We start from the raw sequence: 19860 nt of genomic DNA on the forward strand, positions 1-19860 counted from the left end.
CAAGATAGATTTTTTTCCCTGAAAACATTAAAAGTTGATTTTGTGAAAAAACCAAGCCTTATATTTTCTGACAACTTTATTAAATTTAGCATTCCATAGATCGTAAAAATGCGTATCGCCTGATCAAAAAATTGTAATTATTATTATTCTTGGTTGAAAATTTAATTATTTGGTTTTTAATTTTTGGTCTTTTTGGAAACAAAATTCGTTAACTGCTATCTAAAAAATTCTTCTGTTTGATTGAAAAATATTTTTCATATTCAATTAATTAGTAAAACTTCATCTTCATTGGTTGAATCTGATCATTTTTAGGTGCGAAAATACAAGTATTTGACCGAAAATTCGGGTTTCTGATAAAAAAGTTAATCTCCTAGCAGCAAATTTCAATTGTTTGGTTAGAAATTTATCTTTTTTGGTTTAAAATTCAACTACTTGATTGAACTACTTTTTTGGAAATTTATTTTTTTAAGATTCACCCCTTTGGTTAAAAATGAAAATGATTTTTTTCTGAAAATTTAACTATTTCATTTGTATTCAAAAATATAACCTCTATAAGTTAAAAATTGAACTATTTGGTTAAAAATGCAAGTATTTACGGTTGAATTGTAATATGCTCTGCATGAAAATTTGATCATTTTGTATAGAATTCAACTATTTCGTTGAAAATAAAAATATTTTATAAAATTAACTTTTCTAATCTAAAATTCAACTGTTTTATAGAAAAGTCTACTTTTTAACTAGAAAATCTAGCCAATTTGGTTGAAAAGTAATTTTTTTAAATTGTAAATTCAATTGCTTGGTTGAAATGTTAATTATTATGTTGAAAATTATTTTTTGTTTCTGAAAATTTAACTATTTTATTCGACTGCTATTAAATTAGATTTTTTTCTTGAAATTGAATATTTTTAACTGATTATTTAACTATTCCATTTTTTGTTGAAAACAGGTATTTTTTAGTTGTAAATTTATCTTTTTTTAGAAAATTCTTCATCGTTAAAAATTCAACTGCGTTTTTGAAATTTAAAAAATGTTATCGAAAATTCAAATGTTCTGTTGGAAAAATTGTCTTTTTAAATTGAAAGGTCAACTTTTATGGTAAGGAAAACTTTTTGTTTCGAAAATTCATGACCCTTGGTTGAAAATAAATTTTGTTTCTGAAAATTCAACTGCCTTCTATAAAAATGCATTTTGTTATGTTAAAAATTTAATCATTTTGGCAGAAAATGAAAGTTTTTGGTTGAAAAGAAACTTTTTTGTGGAAGATTCGACAATTTGATTGAAAATCTATCTTTGTGTCTCCCTTTGTGGCCTTTTCCATTCAGCAAATCGCATTGGACTTAATCAAAATGATAGATGTAGTCTATCAAATTTCAAATCCTGAGATACAAAAATTAATTTTTTTATTACCTTGCTTGTGATTGAACTTGGGTCCTAATTCCACACTCCAGATTTTTGCATTTCACTTTGAGCACTTCTCCAGTGGGGCAATCCGTGGGCTTAAAAGTTAAGCTGGGCCTGTCTGATACCTTATCATTGAATGAGAGACTGAAATAATGCCCATTCATAAGAGACAAGTCTTCCTTAACCTTTTCTACCCTTTCGTAATCCCTGAAACATAATAAAAAATATTTTAGTTTTAGCAAAACATTATCCAATAGAGCGATTTAATTTTTTTATGGATTTAGGTAGCCCGTCTTTTTAAGGTATCAGAAAAATAAGTTCTCAAAGCGGCCATTCAAAAAATACGTCAAAATTTCAGGGCTTATGATATGGAAAATATCAATTTAAACAATAATTTTTTTAAATGTTTGAAAAAATGAAAATTAGTTATTTAAAAAAAAAGTAAAGAATCTAGATCTAGAGTTCACACACTTCCCCCTATTCCACTATTTCCTTCTTTCACGTTTTCTTTATAATTCTTCTATTGTTCTCTGCTTTCCAAAAACTTCCCCTTTTTCTCGTTTTTTACATAAAGAAATAAAACAATTTATCCAGTTTTTCTTCAAAGTTCATTTTTTAAAAATAGAAAGTCTACTATTATATTTTTGGTTCAGAATTCATCGATGTTAGTTAAAAATTCTGCTGTTTAGGTGAATGTAAAACTATTTTGTTAAAAATTCGTTTTTTATAAATGAAAATTAATTTTTTTAAATCAAAATCTAACTGTCATATTTTTGGTTGAAAATTTTATCGCTGTTAGTTGAAAAATTCAGCTATTAAATTTTGCATTAAGAATTCATCTTTTTTGGTTTAAAATTCAACTAATTATTTAAAAAATTAACTACTTACTTTACATTTTTTTATTGGTTGAAGATTGAACTATTTAGTTGGAAAATCGTTCTTTTTTGTTGAAAATAAATTTTTTTTACTTAAAAATTTAATTATTCCATTATTGGCTGAGAATTGATCGTTTTTATTTGAATAATAAACAATTTAGTTGAAAACATATGTATTTTGTTGTAAATTTGTCTTCTTTGGTACAAAATTAATCTTATTGATTCAAAATTTAAATACTTAGTTGAAAGTTAAATTTCTTTCTTAAAAAATTGTTTTTTTTTTATGGAAAATACGAATTTTTTAATGCTAATTCACTTATTTTAGTTTTGGTTAAAAATTGATCGTTTTTAGTTTAAACTTCAATAATTTGGTTGAAAATTAAACTATTTTGTTAAAAAAAATTTTTAGTAGAAACTCCATTTTTTCAACTTAAGACTTAATTATTTTTATTTGAAAATTGATCGTTTTTAGTTTAAAATACAACTATATTTGGTTGTAAATGAACTTTTTGTTAAAAATTAGTCTTTTGCGCTTTAAAATGCAACTATTTGCTTGGAAATTAACTTTCGAGGATTCAGCTGCTATGCAGAGAATTTGCCTTTGCGGTTTGAAAATTAAACAATTTTCTTTAAATTTGTTTTCGCTATTGATGTAAAAATATTTCCTGTTTAAAAATTCAGCTTTTCAATTAAAAATTCAACTATTTTTTTGAAACTTCGTTCTTTTTGCTCGAAACTTGAAATGTTTATTTGATAACTTTTTTTTGTGGAAAATTCCGCAATTATGTTAAAAATGTAAATGTTTGGTTGAAAATTAAACTATTGTATTAATAATTAATTTTTTGTTTGAAAAATCAACATCTTTGTGGAAAATTCATCTGTTTGAATTGAAATGTTTTCTGTTTGGGATAAATAATTCGTCTATTTTAGTATACAAGTTTTTGGTAGAAAATTCAATTGTCAAATAAAAAATTGGTCTTTTTTGGCTTTTAGATTCAACTATTCTTGTTCTTTTTGTGAAAATTCATCTTTTTGGATTTAAAATTCAATTATTTTGTCGAAAGTTCGTCCTTTTTGCTTGGAAGTTTAACTAGTTGGTTGTACATTAAACTATTTGGTTTATATATAATTTTTGAATTCAAATATTTTGTTAAATGTTCATTTTTCTTTTGCTTGATTTAACTTTAAATTGAACTGTTTGAACGATAATTCATTTTTCTCGAAAACTCAACCGTTTGGTTAAAAATTCATTTTTGTATTCGAAAATTCAATTATTTCATCGAAAATAAATTTTATTTATTATTATTTATTTATTGTTTATATTTATTATTAATTTTTATGCAACTCTTTTGTTGGTAATACAGTTGACCAAGTGGTTAAAAATTCGCATATATAATGAGAATTCAATTACTTGGTTGAAAATTCAAATATTTTGTGCAAAGTTCAAATATTTTATTAATCGAACATTTGGTTGGATATTCATCTTGGTAGCTTCAAAATTTATCCATTTGATTAAAAATTCAATTATTTTGTTATAAATTCGTCATTATTGTTTTAAATTTTCAACATTAAGTTTTTAAGAGAACTGTTTGGTTTAAAATTAATTTTGTTGTTGAACATTCATCTTTTTTGGATTAAAATTCGCCTATTTTTGTAGAAAAATTATTTGTTGAAAATCCAACTGTTTTGTTATCAAGCCAGTTTTTGTTGTTAAAAATTCTCATTTGGTAGAAAAGTTTTTGGTTGAAAATTCAATTATCTCCTAAAAAATTGGTGTTCTTGATTGAAGATTCATCCTTTGGGGTTTAAAAATCAAATTTTTTCAAAAAAATTCATATTTTGAACTATAATTCCCCTATTTTCGTTATAAATCACACTATTTTCCTTATTTTGACAGTCAGCATTTTGGGCTGTGATGCCTGTTAAAATATTACATTTTTATGTTTTATTTTTTATTTTAAGCGCTTATCAAATGAGATCGAAAACAAAAATTTGAATAGCGTGGCGTATTTTTTGCACGGCACCATATTTTTTAAACTCACTGATAAGTAATCGCCTTGCAGACAGCTCTTCCCAAATCTTCAACAGTCCACATTGTCTGCCTCTCCTCCAGAAAACTATTCACCCCATTTAGGCAAAGTTTCCCCCACTTTCCATTTTTCCTGACATGCAAAAATCCCCTGTCATTGTAGCTATTTATTTCTCGATGAATGTTATTTTTAATAAAGGAAGTTCCGCCCTTTGTACTCGTCTGAAAGGAGTTTCCAGATATCAGATTGGTTTTAGAATTCGAAGCTATTTCTCTCCCAGAAACTACATCTTTGAAATTTTTATCCTCCGATTCAGTAAAGTTGGCACCATCCTTAAAATCCACTAGCTTTTCTGCTCGGATTTGTTCCTCACTTCCGGTAGTAGTTGTATCAAGAAGAGAAGATTCAACAGCCAACTGATCGTCATCAGAGCGTCTTTCAAAAATCTTTGGTTCATGTTCAACTAATAATCCTTCAGGATTACCATTCTTTCCTGAGTGGAGAAAAGGTTGAGGAAATTTTTTCTTTTCGAAATATTGGTCCACGCTGCCGTCTATCAATGCGGCACATTTTTTCTCGTCTTCACCTGCTGGACAATCTCGGGTGCCATCGCAAACTTTATTTTGGTCGATGCAGAATCTACTGTTTCCGCAAACGAATTGTCCTTCCTTGCACCACTCTGAAAAAATTTAAGGAATAAATAAGAAGATTCATTTAATTTCTTCTATTATTGATTTTATTTAAGACTTCACACTCTTTTTCCTACTCTCCTTTTTAGAAAAAAAATGCCTCCTTTTTTCTGTTTTTAGAAACTTCCTCTTCTTCTTACCCTTAGTTTGTCCGCCAGTCGACATTTTTCCAAGAAGGGGAAATAAAGGAGATGAGTGGAATCGATGCAAGTGAAGGGAGGAGAAGAAAGGAAAATTATGTAAAGGGAAGTAAGTGAAGCGATAGGAAATTAGTGGAGGGGGAGTAGCAAGAATAGAGGAGATATAAGGGGCGAGGATTTAGATGAATTGGGAGAAATAAAGGTAGGGAAACTAGGCGAAGTGAGGGCTAATGAGAGGAGGGAAAATTAAGGAGAAGTAGAAATTATTGTAAGATAAAGAAGAAGTTTAGAAGGCCCGGCGAATAGTGAAATGTGAGGAGGGGAAGTATAAGAAGGAAAATTTGGGAGGGGAGATTAGAAAAACCTAATTAACGTTTTAATAGGAGCCTAATTTGCGTGATTTTTTCGCTTAAATTCGAAATAATAGGATCCAAAAAGAAAATCCAATTATTTTTTGTTGAAAGTTAATTGTTCTTAAATTATAAGTCTACTATTATACTTTTAGATGAAAATTCATCTTTTTGGTTAAAAATGTTATGTGGTTGCATGTTTGATTATTTTGTTGAAATTTCGACAATTTTGTTAAAAAGTCATAACTTTTGATACAAATTCTACATTTTGGGTTCAAAATTCATCGATTTTAGTAGAAAATTAACTATTCGGTTGAAATTGAGCTTTTTTGTTGAATATTCGTCTTTCTGGTTTGAAAATTCATATCTTGGCAGGAATTTAATTTTTTGTTGTTGAAAAAAACGCAAGTGTTTGATTGAACATTAATCTGTTTTGCTTGAGGTTTCAAGAATTTTGATAAAAAATCGTCGTTTTAGGTGGAATTCGACAGTTTTTTATTTAAAAAGTTGGGAAATCATCTTTTTTGGCGAGAAACTCAACTGTTTTGAAGCAGAAAATTTGTTCTTTTGGATTGAAAATTCGACCTTTTGAATTATAAATTCATCTTTTTGTAGAAAACTCATCTGTTATGTTTAAAAGTTCATTTTTCTTCATGGAAAAGTTGAAAGCTCATTTTTTTGGTTGAAAATTCGTATGTTTTGTTTCATAATTCATATCTTGGAAGAAATTCAATTTTTTTAGCCAGGCACGCAAACGCTTGGTTGAAAATAAATCTTTTTTTTTTGACGATTCAAGTACTTTGTTAAAAATCCATCTGTTTGAGAGGAATTTAACCCCAATTTTCTATTTAAAATTAAAATCTTGTGGTTGAAATAACATTTATTAGATTTTTCGTTGAGAATTTTGTTTGTTTATTGAAACTTTACTGTATTTAAAAAAAAATGATTCTTCTAGATTGAAAACTCTTTTTTTTTTATTGAAAATTCATCTTCGGTCAAAAAATCATATTTGTCCCTGAAAATTGAACTACTTGGTTGCAAGTGGTGTTACTTGGAAAAAGTGATTTTATCTGCTTCGAGATTCATTTCTTTGGTTCAAAAATTTAACTATTTTCGTTGATTTTTTTTTCTTTCTTGCTGAAAATTTTTCTTTGTTCTTTAAAAATTCAACGTTTTTTATTGCAAATTAAACTGCTTGTTTGAAAAATAATCTGTTTTAGTTCAGGATTCAACTATGTGCAAAAAATTTAAATTATTATTATTTTGTAATAACATTCGTCTTTTCCCTTTGAAATTTCTAAAGTTTTGTTTAGGTTGAAAATTCAAATCTTTTATATAGAAAATGCATTTCTTCTCAGTTGATTGCAATTGTTTTTGTTTAAAGTAAAACTATTTCTTAGTTGAAGAAGAAATCTTATCTATTTGATTGACTTTTTTTTTAAATTATTATTCTTACTGAAAATTGAACAATTTTATTTTGGTTGAAAGTCTACCTGTTTTTAGTTAAAAATTTTACTATTTGGTTGAAAACTTAACTGTTTTGTAGAAAGTTCGCTTCTTTTGGTTTGGAAATTTATCACTGTTTATGAAAATGTCATAGTTTTTGGTTAAGAAGTCAATCATGTGGTTGAATATTCAACTATTTCTTTTAAAACTGAACTATTTAGTTGAAAATTAACTTGTTTGTTGAAAATTCACATTTTTGGGTTGAAAGTTCATCTGTTTCTTATAGAAAATTGTTTTTTTTTCAGTTTGATTCAAACTTTTTTTTATCTAAAATAAAAATATTTCTTGGTTAAAGATGAAGATTGACCTATTTGGTTATAATCGTTTTAATTAATTTTTTTACTGAAAATTGAACTATTCCATTTTTGATTGAAAATCTGCCTTTTCTAGTTAAAAATAATATTATTTAGACAGACAATTCAATTATTTTGGTAGGGAATTAAACTATTTCATTAAAAATTCACATTTTCTGGTTGAACATTCAACTATTTTGCAGAAAGTTCACATTTTTGGTTGAAAATTCATCTCTTCTGTCCGAAATTTCATCTTTTTTGGGTTGAAAAGTCTACTAATTAGTTAAGTATTCAATTATTTTGTTTAAAACTCATTTATTTAGTTTAAAATTAAGTTTTCGGTTGAAAATTAATCTGATTTGTAGAAAATTCATCTTTTGCGGTTGCGAATTCAACAATTTGTTTGGATTTTTTTCACAAGTGATTAAAAAATCTTTCTTTATTGAAAAATCAACTCTTTTGTTAAAAAATCGATTTTTCTACTTGAAAGTTCAAATATTTGTTTCTGAATGCAACTGTTTGATTAACAAATTTTTTTGCTAAATAAATTCAACTAATTTGTTAAAAATTCATCTTACTTGATTGGAAATTAACTTTTTTGTTAAAAATTCATCTTTTCGGGTTTAAAAGTGCAATTTTTCCTAAGCCGTGAAGTCTGTTATTTGGATTTTTATTTGATTTGAATATTACCACAATTATTTTCATCAGAGTAATCCCAGCAGTCAGCGACACCATCACAAATTTTTTGATGCAAAAGTTGGGCCTTCAAAAAATCTGCACAAGTACAATTGGCCTCGTCTTCTGAATTTGGACATTCTCCTAACATGTTACAACGAGCTCCAAACGGCAAGCATTTTCCATCACTACATCGAAATCCTGTACATTTTTCTGCAAACCAAAACATTTGCTTCTAATTTCTTAATTTTTCAGTATAATGAGTCTTCTAAAAGGCGTAAGGTTATTGTTTTAACTTGGACTACTGCATTAACTCAATTTTAACAAAAGTGTGCCAGAGAACAATGTTGAACCACGCTTTTTAGTTGAAAATTCGTAACACTGTTTGCTTCTGAACTTCCCACAGTATAAGAAGTTTATTGCAAAAATATATAGCGGGATTACGAGTATAATTATAGACTATGAAAGTGGGTTTTAACACCGGATGCTACCATTAAAGAAAATCTGTTTGGGCAATTTTTCAAGAACATTCCTTAAGAAGACTTACCGGTGCTTTGCAGAGCATTCTCTTCAGTTGTAGATATCTTTTTATCAGTTCGATCTTCTACTTTCGTCAAAACTTTTGTCAGAATCTCAACTCCATCTCTACTGAAAGAAAATGTCAGAGAAGAATTCTTCAACAGAGTTTCATTTCCGGCAGTGACAGCAGCAATTTTCTTTAAATCATCCACATTTGGGTGAACCTGGTAAGTCTGAGACTTCAAATTATCCAGATTGGAATTCAGAATACTTTCCTCTTGGAATTTAATATTTGGTTTAGGAGTGACTTCATCATTTTCGGTTCTCACATCCGCGAATTTCTTCAATTGGTCCAGCAGAAGTTTATTTTCCTCTGCAGCAGAGATTTTCCTATCGGACGTCTGCATGGATTTTAATTCAGGAGAGTCACCAGGCCAAGAAATGATTCCTTCCTTTAATTTATCTTTATCTCTAAAAGTTCTAGTTTCTCCAGATTCTGGTTTTTTAATCCCAGACTCTGGTCTTAGAATTCCCGAATTCTGTGGTCCTTCTGGAATTGAAGAATTCGAAACAACAAGCTTTAAAACAGGGTTGTTTTGAATACTAGATGATACTTTCGTACTGATTGAAGTAACGACTTCAATAATCTGCTCCACGCTACCATTTTCTTGTTTTACTGGTTTTTCTATTTTCGCCCCATTTTCAAGATTGACAAACTCTCTTTTGATTTCCTTATCTGATTGTAAATTAAAAAGCCTATCTAGTAAAGTAGCTTCATCGAGATCAACAGGGTTTTGACTCGAAGTTGAAGTTTTGTCTAAAAGCCTAGTGGATTTTTCCTTATCATTTTTAGGTCTAGGTCGAATGGGTCTGATACCAGTGTTGCTTTTAGCTGGTGCTAAAGTTACTAAATTTATGACAACATTAGCTCTCAAAGTATCATTATAAGTTTTCTTCTCTTTTTCTGGTGTGGACGATGATGTTTCGTTTCCTGCAAACCACAAAGAAGGTTCTTCTTCTAGAGTCCCGACTTCTACTTCACCTTTCCCTTGAATAGAACTTTCCCCTGGAATGTGTTTAAATGTGTCGATCTCTACGAAGGTCGTATTCCTTGAACTTGTGATTTTAGTTGTTGTTGATTCTGCTGCAGTCGAAGTTTCTAATCCAGATGGTAGTTCATCTGCATTGGTTTTTAATGAATCAGCTTTTAAAGGCTTTTCTGAAACTGATGGTATTTTTGAGACTGGGAGTTCAGTCAACTCGATCTTGGAATCCTTAGTGGGTAGGTTTACTCTAAAAAGACTATCAGCATCAGTACCTTGAACAACAGTCTCAATCTCAACAATTCTTTCCATATTGGGCAAATGTTCACTTGGAGTATTATTTTGTTTTTTAATTGGCGGATCAGGGGAGTTGGCACTTAGGATATGCTTGATCTCCATACTTTTATTATCAGATGGTTCAAATTCAATAGAAGCTATAGAAGCCACCCCAGCTTGATGACTTTCATTCTCTTTAACCTCAGTTACACTTTCTTTAATCTCACTTTCAGTTTCTTTGATTGCACTTAAATCTTCGTTGTTATCAATTCGAGTCCTATTGTCAGTACTTTCAGCTTCTTTGATCGTACCAGCATCCAAAGCAGAAGTGATTTTATCAACAGGAATCGTGTGTCTAAAGGGTTTCAAGGTCCCAGGATTTTCAACCAAACTGGGTCTTGCCCCACCATTTAAATCTGGAGTTCTATAACTAGTATAAATCGGTTGTTGGAGAACCTGGTCCAATCTCTTTTCCGCCAAATCTTCATTGTCACTAATTGCTGATACATCGGAAAATCTATTCCTCGATTCAAGATCCATTTCAAAATCAGAAACAGGTTCTGCAATCCCGACACCTGAAATTCTGATAGGCAAATCCTTAAAATCGGAAACTGGTTTCTCATCAGAGTCTCCAATCAGCAAGATTGGCAATGGAGAAGTTTCAGAATCAGATTCAATTGCAGGCTTCGTTCCCAAATAGCTCGCATCATCCAATCTACTAACTGGCTTTTTCTCCATAAAATCTGAAGAAATTCCAGAATTTTCCTGAGGACGAGTTATTCCCATTTGACTCTTTTCAATATCTTTCACAGATTCTGAAGATGTTTTCAGACGAATTTCGTAAGTGTCAGGGGGGACATGACCAGAAACTTCAATGTCAGGGTTTGAGTATTCTTTCTCTGTAGCATTTTCTTGAAAGGCTGGTAATTTGTTTCTGAATTTACCGTTCACTCTGAAATTGACCATTTCTTGAGGAACAATTCTATCATGGGGAAAGTCCGTTTCTTCTATATCAAAAGTATTCATTCCAGGAGGATCCGCATTAGGTCTGTTAACTTGCGACTGATTAATATTTAAGAAGAAATCGGGCGGCTTAACTTCAGAAATTGGAGTGCCTAAAATTAATTCTTCGTCTCGAATTAATTCCTTATCCCTCAGGTTTTCATTAAATTGATTCGTCATCCTGGTTGGCTCAAGATCGAATTGAGAAGTTAGTGAGGGATGTATTCTTTCAGGCAAGGGCTTTAAATCAGTATTGATGAATGTTGGAATAATAGGTTTCCAGGGTGAGGTTTCAAAATCTGGCTTAATAAAATCTTTGTGAATTTCTTCTAATTTTTGATCGGTTGTTGAAAGAGTTGGAAATGTTGTTCTCCTAGATTCAGTTTCAGGTGTCACTGCACTTTTTTTTTTATTTGCTGCTTCTGTCGTTGTGTCTGCTATAGTTGTTGGTGTCACTTTTGTGGTTTCCTGGATTTTAGGAGAGCTAGAACTTTCCTTTAAATCATTGGAATTTGTTTTCATAGTTGTAGAATTTGGAGAGGGAATTAATTTGGTTGCTTTGTAGGTTCCTTGAATAGTCGGAACATTATTAAAATCAATTTCTGGCTCGTTGGGTTCCATTTTTGTTGGTCGCTTAGGTTTTGTATTCGTGAGAAGTGAACTATTTTTGCTTGGTCTCAAAATTCCGTTTTTAGTTATCATCGCGTTCCGTTGTTGACTTACTGGACTTGATTTTTGACTGGGATTTGCTTCTGGATTTATCCCTAAAAATAATAACACTTTAGTTATCTTTGATTTGGAAGTTTTTGAAAATTTGGAAAGGGATAATTACTTTTTACTGCGACACTCGTCAAATCAAGTTCCATATCTTTGAAAAGGGATGTTAATGAGTAAGTCTCTTTGATTATGATTTCTTCTATCGTGTCTTCTATGTTTGCAATTGTTCTTGGAATCTTCCTCCTGTCTAGATAGAGTCTGAAAAAGACTTTCAAAGTTCCATTTTCGAATTTGTCAATCACTGAGTGTTTATAGGAAGGTCCTATGACACTACTTCTAAAAAGATTTTCAACCTATAATACAAAATTTAAATTAGATTCTTGTGTTTTGACGAATACGGAGAATTTAGAATAATTTCAACTTACAATATTTTTGTATTTACGCTCTTTATCTCTGAATACCATACTAGTATTAAGCTTTAACATAGGGTTATATTTTTCCCCTTTGACTACCCTGAAGCTGCAGGTAAAACCTATAATGGCTGAAAAATATAATTTTGAAATTTAATTTTTGAATTGGAACGGATATTTTCTTGAGTGAGAATTTTGATAAGAAGACTCACCAGTTTTTGAGTCTGTCCTAAAAGCTGAAACAAGAATATAAAATAGAATAGTGAATGGGAGACAACATTTAAATTTGCAGAAAGCTTTGAGTGAAGTTTTTCTTAACGAACCTCCCATCCATAGAGCTAGACCTCCTATTGCTAAAACGGCAGTAAAAACTAGCATGCCTATTATGATTAACATAGTGTTTCCAACTTTCCATGATGAATGGTTTTTCTTCTTTTTTGAAGTCTGTGGAGGCACTCTCGACCATGCTGATCTCGGCGGAAGAAAATAGTCGCTCTGTAATCAAAAAAATATTTCTAATTAATTTGTATTGCTTTTTCTTTTTAACCAAAGTAAACACCAGTTGATCACTTTGATCCTAAATTGTGATCAAAATTCTATGCAACGCTTTTATACAGATTTTGGATTTTTTATTTGATCAGAAAATTGTACATCCGAATGATCCGATTCTTCAGATCAACTGCCTATCACGAATGTATCGAAGAAATTTACTAAATTTTTTAAAAGAAATCTTAAAATTTTGACGAATGCTTGAACTAGGTAAATCTTCAACAATAGTTTTTGATGGTAAAAGATATAATTTCCAGAGCCATAGAAATTTAAACGCCATATATCAGAATTGGAATTATTCTACCACCCTGGAATTAAAAATTTTCTAAAACATTCCTTTTTGGTCCTAAGACGATTTTAGAAAAAATATTTTTCTGAGTATTCGTTTTTGTTTAAAAAAATTTTTTAACTGAAAATTGAAATAATCCAGTTAAAGATTCATAATTTTAATTGAAAGTTTCTCTTCAATCAAAAATTTTAATATTTTGCTAAAATTTTTGTTTGTTTTGTTAAACATTAATTTTTTTACAGTAAATTGAGCTATTCCATTTTTGGTTGTAAATGTATCTTTCTTTCTTTGAAAGTTCATTTATCTTTTTTGGATTAAAATTCAGCTTCTTGGTTAAAAGTGAAACTCCTTTGTATAAAAACTCATCTGTAGAAAATTGATCTTCTTATTTGAACATTCAATTATTTGCTTAAATTAAATTAGTTTTTATTTAAAATTATAATCTTTTTAGGTGGAAGTATCACTGAGGGTCAATTTTCAAGCAAAAAGATCAATTTTCTTTAAAAAGACAAATTTTTAAACAAATGAAGATAAATTTTCATTTGAAAAATTAATTTAAAAAAATTACCAGAAAATAGCTACACTTTGAACCAAAGAAATGAATGTGCCACCAAAATTATTAGGCTTTCATAAAAAAAATGGATGTTCAAAAAATTAACACTTTTCTAATAAAAAGGATAAATTTTCATTTAAAAAAATTGATTTTCAAACAAAAGAGGCGAATGTTGAAAAAAAGTTCAATTCTCAATAAAAAAAAAGATTATTTTTTCAACCAGTTGCATTTTCGTCTCAAAAGAGATGAATTTTGTACACAAAAATTACATTTTTTAACAGGAAAATAGCAATATTCAACAAAGTCGTTAATTTAAAAACAAAGAGTTAAATTTTTATCATAATAGTTGATACTTTCTCCAAAAAGCATTTCAATTTAAAATTTAAAAAAAAGTGGAATTAAAAAAAATACTAATTTTTAACAAGAGTTGAATTTTTAAATAAGAAAGACTTTTCAGCCTAGAGAGAGAAAAAATGTTACCCAACTGTTTAATTTCCAATCAAAAAGATGAATTGTTAATTATATAAAAATAAATGTTCATTAAAAAAAATTTTTTAAACTAAAAAGAAAATAATGTTCCTCAAAATAGTTACATTTGGAACACAAGAAATAAGTTTTTAATAAAAAACATGAATTTTCAACTGAAAAAGATCAATCTTCAACCAAATATTAAATAGTCAACTTTTCACGTAGAAAATTTATTTTTAGGCAAAAAAGATCAATTTTTATCAACAAAAAAAAACATGATTTTACTACTTAAATAGATCAATTTTCATTTAAAAATTTATTTTCAACCAAAATAGACGAATTTTCCATAAAATAGTTTAATATAGTTACATGTTTTAACCCAAAAATATGAATTTCAAAGAAAAAGTTTATCAAATTCTCAGTTATAAAAAGAATTTTCAAGAAAATATTAAAATTTTGAACCGAAGAAATGAATTTTCGATAAAAATATGTGATTTAAATAAAGACATGAATTTCAAACTAAAAATGATATATTTCCAACCAAAAATAAAATAGTCAAGTTATCAGCAGAAAAAAATGTTATTAACAAAAAACAAATTTTCAATGAAAATGATAAATCGTTAACTAAAATTGTTTAATTTTTAAACAAAAATATAAATCTCTCGCTGAAAAAAAAAAACAATTTTTAACAAAATGTATGATTTTCCAACTAATAATAATTTTTCAACCAAAAATTGAATTCTTAGATTTTCATATAAAAACATGATTTCCAACCAAAAACACGAATTTTCAATAAAATAGTCGAATCCTCTACCAACAAAAAAAATATTTTTAGCCAGTTGCATTTTTAAGTAAAAAAGATTAAATCTTTACAAAAAAAAAGGAACTTTTATAGAATATAGTTAGAGTTGTCAACTAAAAAATATTAATTTTCAACAAAAATTTATTATATTTTCAGCTAACAAGATTATTTAAAAAAAAGAATTTTCAAAAAAATAATTAAATTTCGAACCGAAGAGATGAATTTTTAATTAAAATATCCAAAGAGGTGAATTTTAAAGTCGAATTTTAAAGTAGAATGACGAAACTCTAACGGTAATAGTTAACTTGTCAATTAATAACTTTAATTTTCAACAAAAGAGTTCCAGTTTTAACAAGGTTGAATTTTTCAACGAAAAAGATCAATTTGAATTAAGGAAAATTAATTGTATCTCAGAAAAGTCGAATTTTCAACAAAATAGATGAATTCTCAACTTTTTCTCGGTTTTATTGTCACAAAAAGTTATTTTACTATTCTAACGGCAGAAGCATCTATTGTTGACCCTCATTCTCTATTTTTCTTGAAGAAATTAATTTTTATTATGATACTTAGAAATATTGTCGAATTTTTTTGTATTTAATTATAAGGTCAGCTATCTTGAGATAACAGTAAATTCATATCTGTGCTGCAATGTTTCTCTACCTTTAATTATATTACGAAGGTTCACGAGTAGTCGTAACCACAAGGCATAGTAAAAACCACTCTTTGCATGTCAGCTGGTTAAAGATACCGCTAAGCGAAATTTTTATAAAATTTCCGTGAGGTCGTTCAGAACAAGTATTCAGTTCTGACCCAACTCTTCGAAAATTCTCTTTTTTCACGCATACCTTGGGTGGTACCGTTATCGAGATTACCGTATGCCCGGTATGCCCTACCCAGACATCCAAATATTATGCATTCATTGGAAATACCTACATAATGAAAATTCACTATAATGTGTCTTTCATTATTTTAATAAACTACCTCGAATACTATTAAGATCCCTCACCAATCATTTACCATGAAAACAAGGAATTTAACAATCTGAAAGGTTCTTTCTAAATCATTCTGATTATTATCAACTTCAGATTAAAATAATCACCTTTTGCGGATTCAAAAATAATTTCTTAAATTTTAAATTTAGCTTTTATGGAAAACGCTGAATTTTCTACACAAAATTTGAAATTTCAATGAATAGTTCCATTTTCAACGAAAAATGATTTATTTTCATAAATATAGTTGCATCGATTGGAAATATCTTCAGAATTAAAATTTACTACGAATTGCCTTTCAATTTCATATAAACCCTTATAAATTATTTACTCTTAAAACATTGAATTTAACAGTCTGAAAGGTTTCTTGTATATCATTTTGATTATTATCAACTTCAAATCAAAATGATCATCTTTTGCGAATTCAACATTAATTTTCAAAATTTTCTGATTAGTGTTTTTGGAGAACGTTGAATTATCTACAAAATATTTGAAATTTCAATTAATAGTTGCATTTTTCACTGAAAAATATCTACTTTCAGCCAAATAGTTGCAATAACTGGAAATAACTATAATTAAAATTTACTATGAAGTGTCTTTCATTTTTATATAAACTACCTTCAATACTATTAAGATCTTTCATTAATCAGTTTCGTTAAAACAAGGAATTTAACAATCTAAAAGATTCTTTGTATATCATTATGATTATTATCAGTTTCAGATCAAAATCACCGCCTTTTGTGAATTCAAAAATGGTTTTAACATTTCCTATTTAACGTTTTTGGAAAACGTTACATTTTCCACAAAATATTCGAAATCTTAATAAATAGTTGCAATTTTAACTAAAAATATCAATTTTCAAATAAATAGTTTCATTCATTGGAATTGCCTTCATACAAAAAATTCACTATAAAGTGCCTTTCATTTTTATATAAATTACCTTCATTATCAAGAAGATCCCCCATAAATTATTTACTTTTGAAACCAGAAATTTAGTTATCTAAAAGGTTCTTTGTATATCATTCTAATTATTATCAACACCAGATCAAAATGATCACCTTTTGCTGCTTCAAAATTAATTATAAGAATTTTCAATTGAGTGTTTTTGGGAAACGCTCAGTTTTTATCAAAATTTTAGAAAATTTCAATAAAATATTGAATTATTAACTAAAAAATATATACTTTTAACCAAATAGTTTCATTATTAGGAAATAACTTCATAATTAAAATTGATTGTGTCAATCTAAAAGTTTCTTTGAATATCATTCTGATTATTATCAACTTCAGATCAAGATGATCACCTTTTGCGGATTCAAAATTAATGTTCAGAATTTTCAATTTAGCAATTTTGGATAATGCTGAAATTGTCACCAAATATTTGAAATTTCAATCCTCGAATACTATCAAAACTCCTGAAAAATTACTTACTTTTAAAACAAGGAATTTAACAATCGAAAAGGTTCTTTAAATATCATTGAGATTATTATCAATTTCAGATAAAAATGACGGATTCAAAATTAATTTTTAAAATGTTCAATGGAGTGTTTTTGGAAAACGCTGATTTTTCCAAAAAATGTTAGAAATTTCAATAAATAGTTACATTTTTAACTACAAAAGATCTATTATCAGCCAAATAGTTGGATTTTGACCCAAAAATGGAATAGTTAGTTTTGCCTTTTAAAAATTAAATTTTTAATAAAAAAAATTTAATTTTCAACGAAATAGTTAAATTTTCGACCAAATGAATGAATTTAGAAAATCAGATCAAGATTTTAAGGGCCCCAAAATTAACCGACTCAACAAAGGTTTCTAAATCTCGCTGAGGACGTTGGAAATTTTTCAAATCTACAAAAATCTTCGTGAATCTTAATAAGATTTTTGAGAAATCTTGTGAAACTTAGACATGAATAACGCCTCTATGAATTTTCAATTCAAATTATGAATCTTCGACTATAATAGTTCGATTTTCAGTTAAAAATTAATTTTCATAAAAAAAAGAAATTTTAACAAAATAGTTTAATTTTCAAAGAAAGACATAAATTTTTAACTAAAATGGTGAATTATGCACGAAAGAAAATCAATTTTTAATACTGTTGTAATCTTCAAGCAGGTAGTTCAATTTGAAAACAAAAAGATGAATTGTCAACCAAAAAGAAGATTGAAAAATTGTTCAAATTTTGGTATAAAAATTAATTTTTTTCGTTGAAGATTAATTATTGTAGATAAAAATCAATAACCTTGCTTAATAATGTAACTGCTTTGTTGAAAATTCGTTTTTTTTTGTAGAAAATGATTTTTTTTTATTGAAAATTGAACCATTACTTCGAATATTCTTCAAGTATTCGTAATTTTATTAAAAATGCATGTATATTTTACGCGTTAATCGTTTCGGTTAAAAATTCATTTCTTCGTTTGAAATTTAGTTTTTTTATTTTGAAATTTTTTACAGAAAATTTAACTATTCAATTTTTTATCGATAATATATATTTTTTGGCAGATATTTAATCTTTTTGGTTGAAAATTCATTTGTTTGATTCAAAGTTTAACTATTTGGTTGTAGATCCGTTTATTTTAATGAAGATTTGTCTTTATTTGGTTGAAAATTCATGTTTTGGGTTGAAACTTCAACTATTCGATAAAAAATTAATTTATTTGTTGGTTAAAGATTTATTTTAAAATTAATGCTTTTGGTTAAAAGATGAACTATTTTGTTGAAAATTTCTTTTAGTTGTAAATTAATTATCTTTGTTCCAAATAGATCTTTTTGTTTAGTAAGTTTTGGTTTTTTTAGAAATCATTATTTCAATTTGAATAATGCAATGAAAATGTTCAAAAATGGTAATTTATCACCTCCTGCAAAAATAAAACTTTTGATTGAATTTTGATTGAATTTTAATTGAACAACAGTTGATTGACTCGTCCCAAATTTTCAGGAGGACTAGTCAAGTTTATAAAATTTGTTGGACTAGTCATCCCGAATTTCGGGACGATGAGACACTTCATTCAACAATGCCATATTCAATGTAAACAAGAATTTAAGCTCTCAAGTGACAGGGCGAGAGATGGTTGCAACTCTCGCCTCGGAAGCGCCGCATTGCGCGAGTACTCTGTCGAATATATTGCGCAATACTATGCATTTCAATTGGCCAGGGCGAGGAAACTCCCGAAGTTGTTATTATATTAATGGGGCTTGGAGCTCAATGTAAAATGCGTTCGAACTAAATAAATAAGGATGAAAACAATTTCTTTGAATCAAACAAAATTTATTTTATTCGAACAAACATGTTTATCAGTGTAAGGTCAAGGTATGCATATTCAAACTAAATTAATAAAGAATAATAAATTTTCTAAACGCAGCAGAAACGAGTCGTTGTTAACGAAGCATTTTGATTATTCGGAACGTTTTAAACTGCTATCGGAGGCAGGCTTTGGCAATCTGAAGGGTTGGCAGCAGAAATTCAAGCACGAACTTTACGGTTGAATAATGAACCGTAATGGTCACCATAGTCAAAGCCGCCGTCACTCGAAACGTAGAAATGCGGCGAAGAAAAAAAAAAGAGTTCGGGGCAGAAAAACAGAAAAAGAAGGATGGGGGCAGAAAAGATTGAAAGAATGAGAGTACGCGAATCGAATGCTTGGAGATTTTTTTTATGGCTTTGAGACGGGATCTTTTATGTATCTACATATTTGTAATTTGTATCTGAAAGAGCAATAAATACACTTCTTTTGTGGTTTAGTGCGAATGAAGCTTTTGTATGTGCACCCAGGTATGTCTCACCAAACCCTTTAAAATAAGATTTGCAGCTTCTTAAACTCGTTTCGTTACCATACTGATTACTTTCTATACTTTGATTTTATCTTTTTTAATTAAGAGGAGAAAATTAACTAAAGTGATTTTTTTTCTTAATTTGAAAAGGTTCACCCGAAAATAAAGTATCACGATTTAAGGTGAGGGGGGGTTTGGTGAAATCTTACGGTTTCTCATGAATTCCAAAAGTAGTTCAACTTTCAGCGATGAATTTGAATTTTTAAAGAGGAAAGATAAATTTCAAACAGAAAATGTATTACTAGCTATTAGAATAGGAGAAAATTTTCTTTTTAAATAAAAAACGGTTGCCAATAAAGAAAAGAAAAATTAGTGCAAAATGTCGAATTTTGAAACCAAACAAAAACGAGTTTCCTACAAAACAGTTGAATGAATTTTCAACCATACAATTGCATTTTCATTACAAAATGATAACTATCGAACCAAGAAAATTGAAATTCTACTGAAAAAAAATAAAG

At 28.4% G+C, this 19860-nt stretch overlaps 1 protein-coding gene across 1 annotated transcript in view; it reads right to left on the bottom strand.

The window, feature by feature from the left end:
* Positions 1-19860, bottom strand: part of LOC117167311 — an 80844-nt gene that overhangs the window by 9151 nt on the left and 51833 nt on the right. Inside the window, exons 2-9 of the mRNA XM_033352147.1 lie at positions 12250-12421; positions 12139-12162; positions 11942-12057; positions 11632-11869; positions 8507-11563; positions 7975-8172; positions 4319-4985; positions 1408-1608 (exon numbers count right to left, since the gene is read on the bottom strand). Coding sequence (XP_033208038.1) covers positions 1408-1608; positions 4319-4985; positions 7975-8172; positions 8507-11563; positions 11632-11869; positions 11942-12057; positions 12139-12162; positions 12250-12421 — 4673 coding nt within the window. The remainder of the gene's footprint in view (positions 1-1407; positions 1609-4318; positions 4986-7974; positions 8173-8506; positions 11564-11631; positions 11870-11941; positions 12058-12138; positions 12163-12249; positions 12422-19860) is intronic.

Source organism: Belonocnema kinseyi, chromosome 2, assembly GCF_010883055.1.
Source record: "Belonocnema kinseyi isolate 2016_QV_RU_SX_M_011 chromosome 2, B_treatae_v1, whole genome shotgun sequence".
In the NCBI taxonomy this organism is placed as follows: domain Eukaryota; kingdom Metazoa; phylum Arthropoda; class Insecta; order Hymenoptera; family Cynipidae; genus Belonocnema; species Belonocnema kinseyi.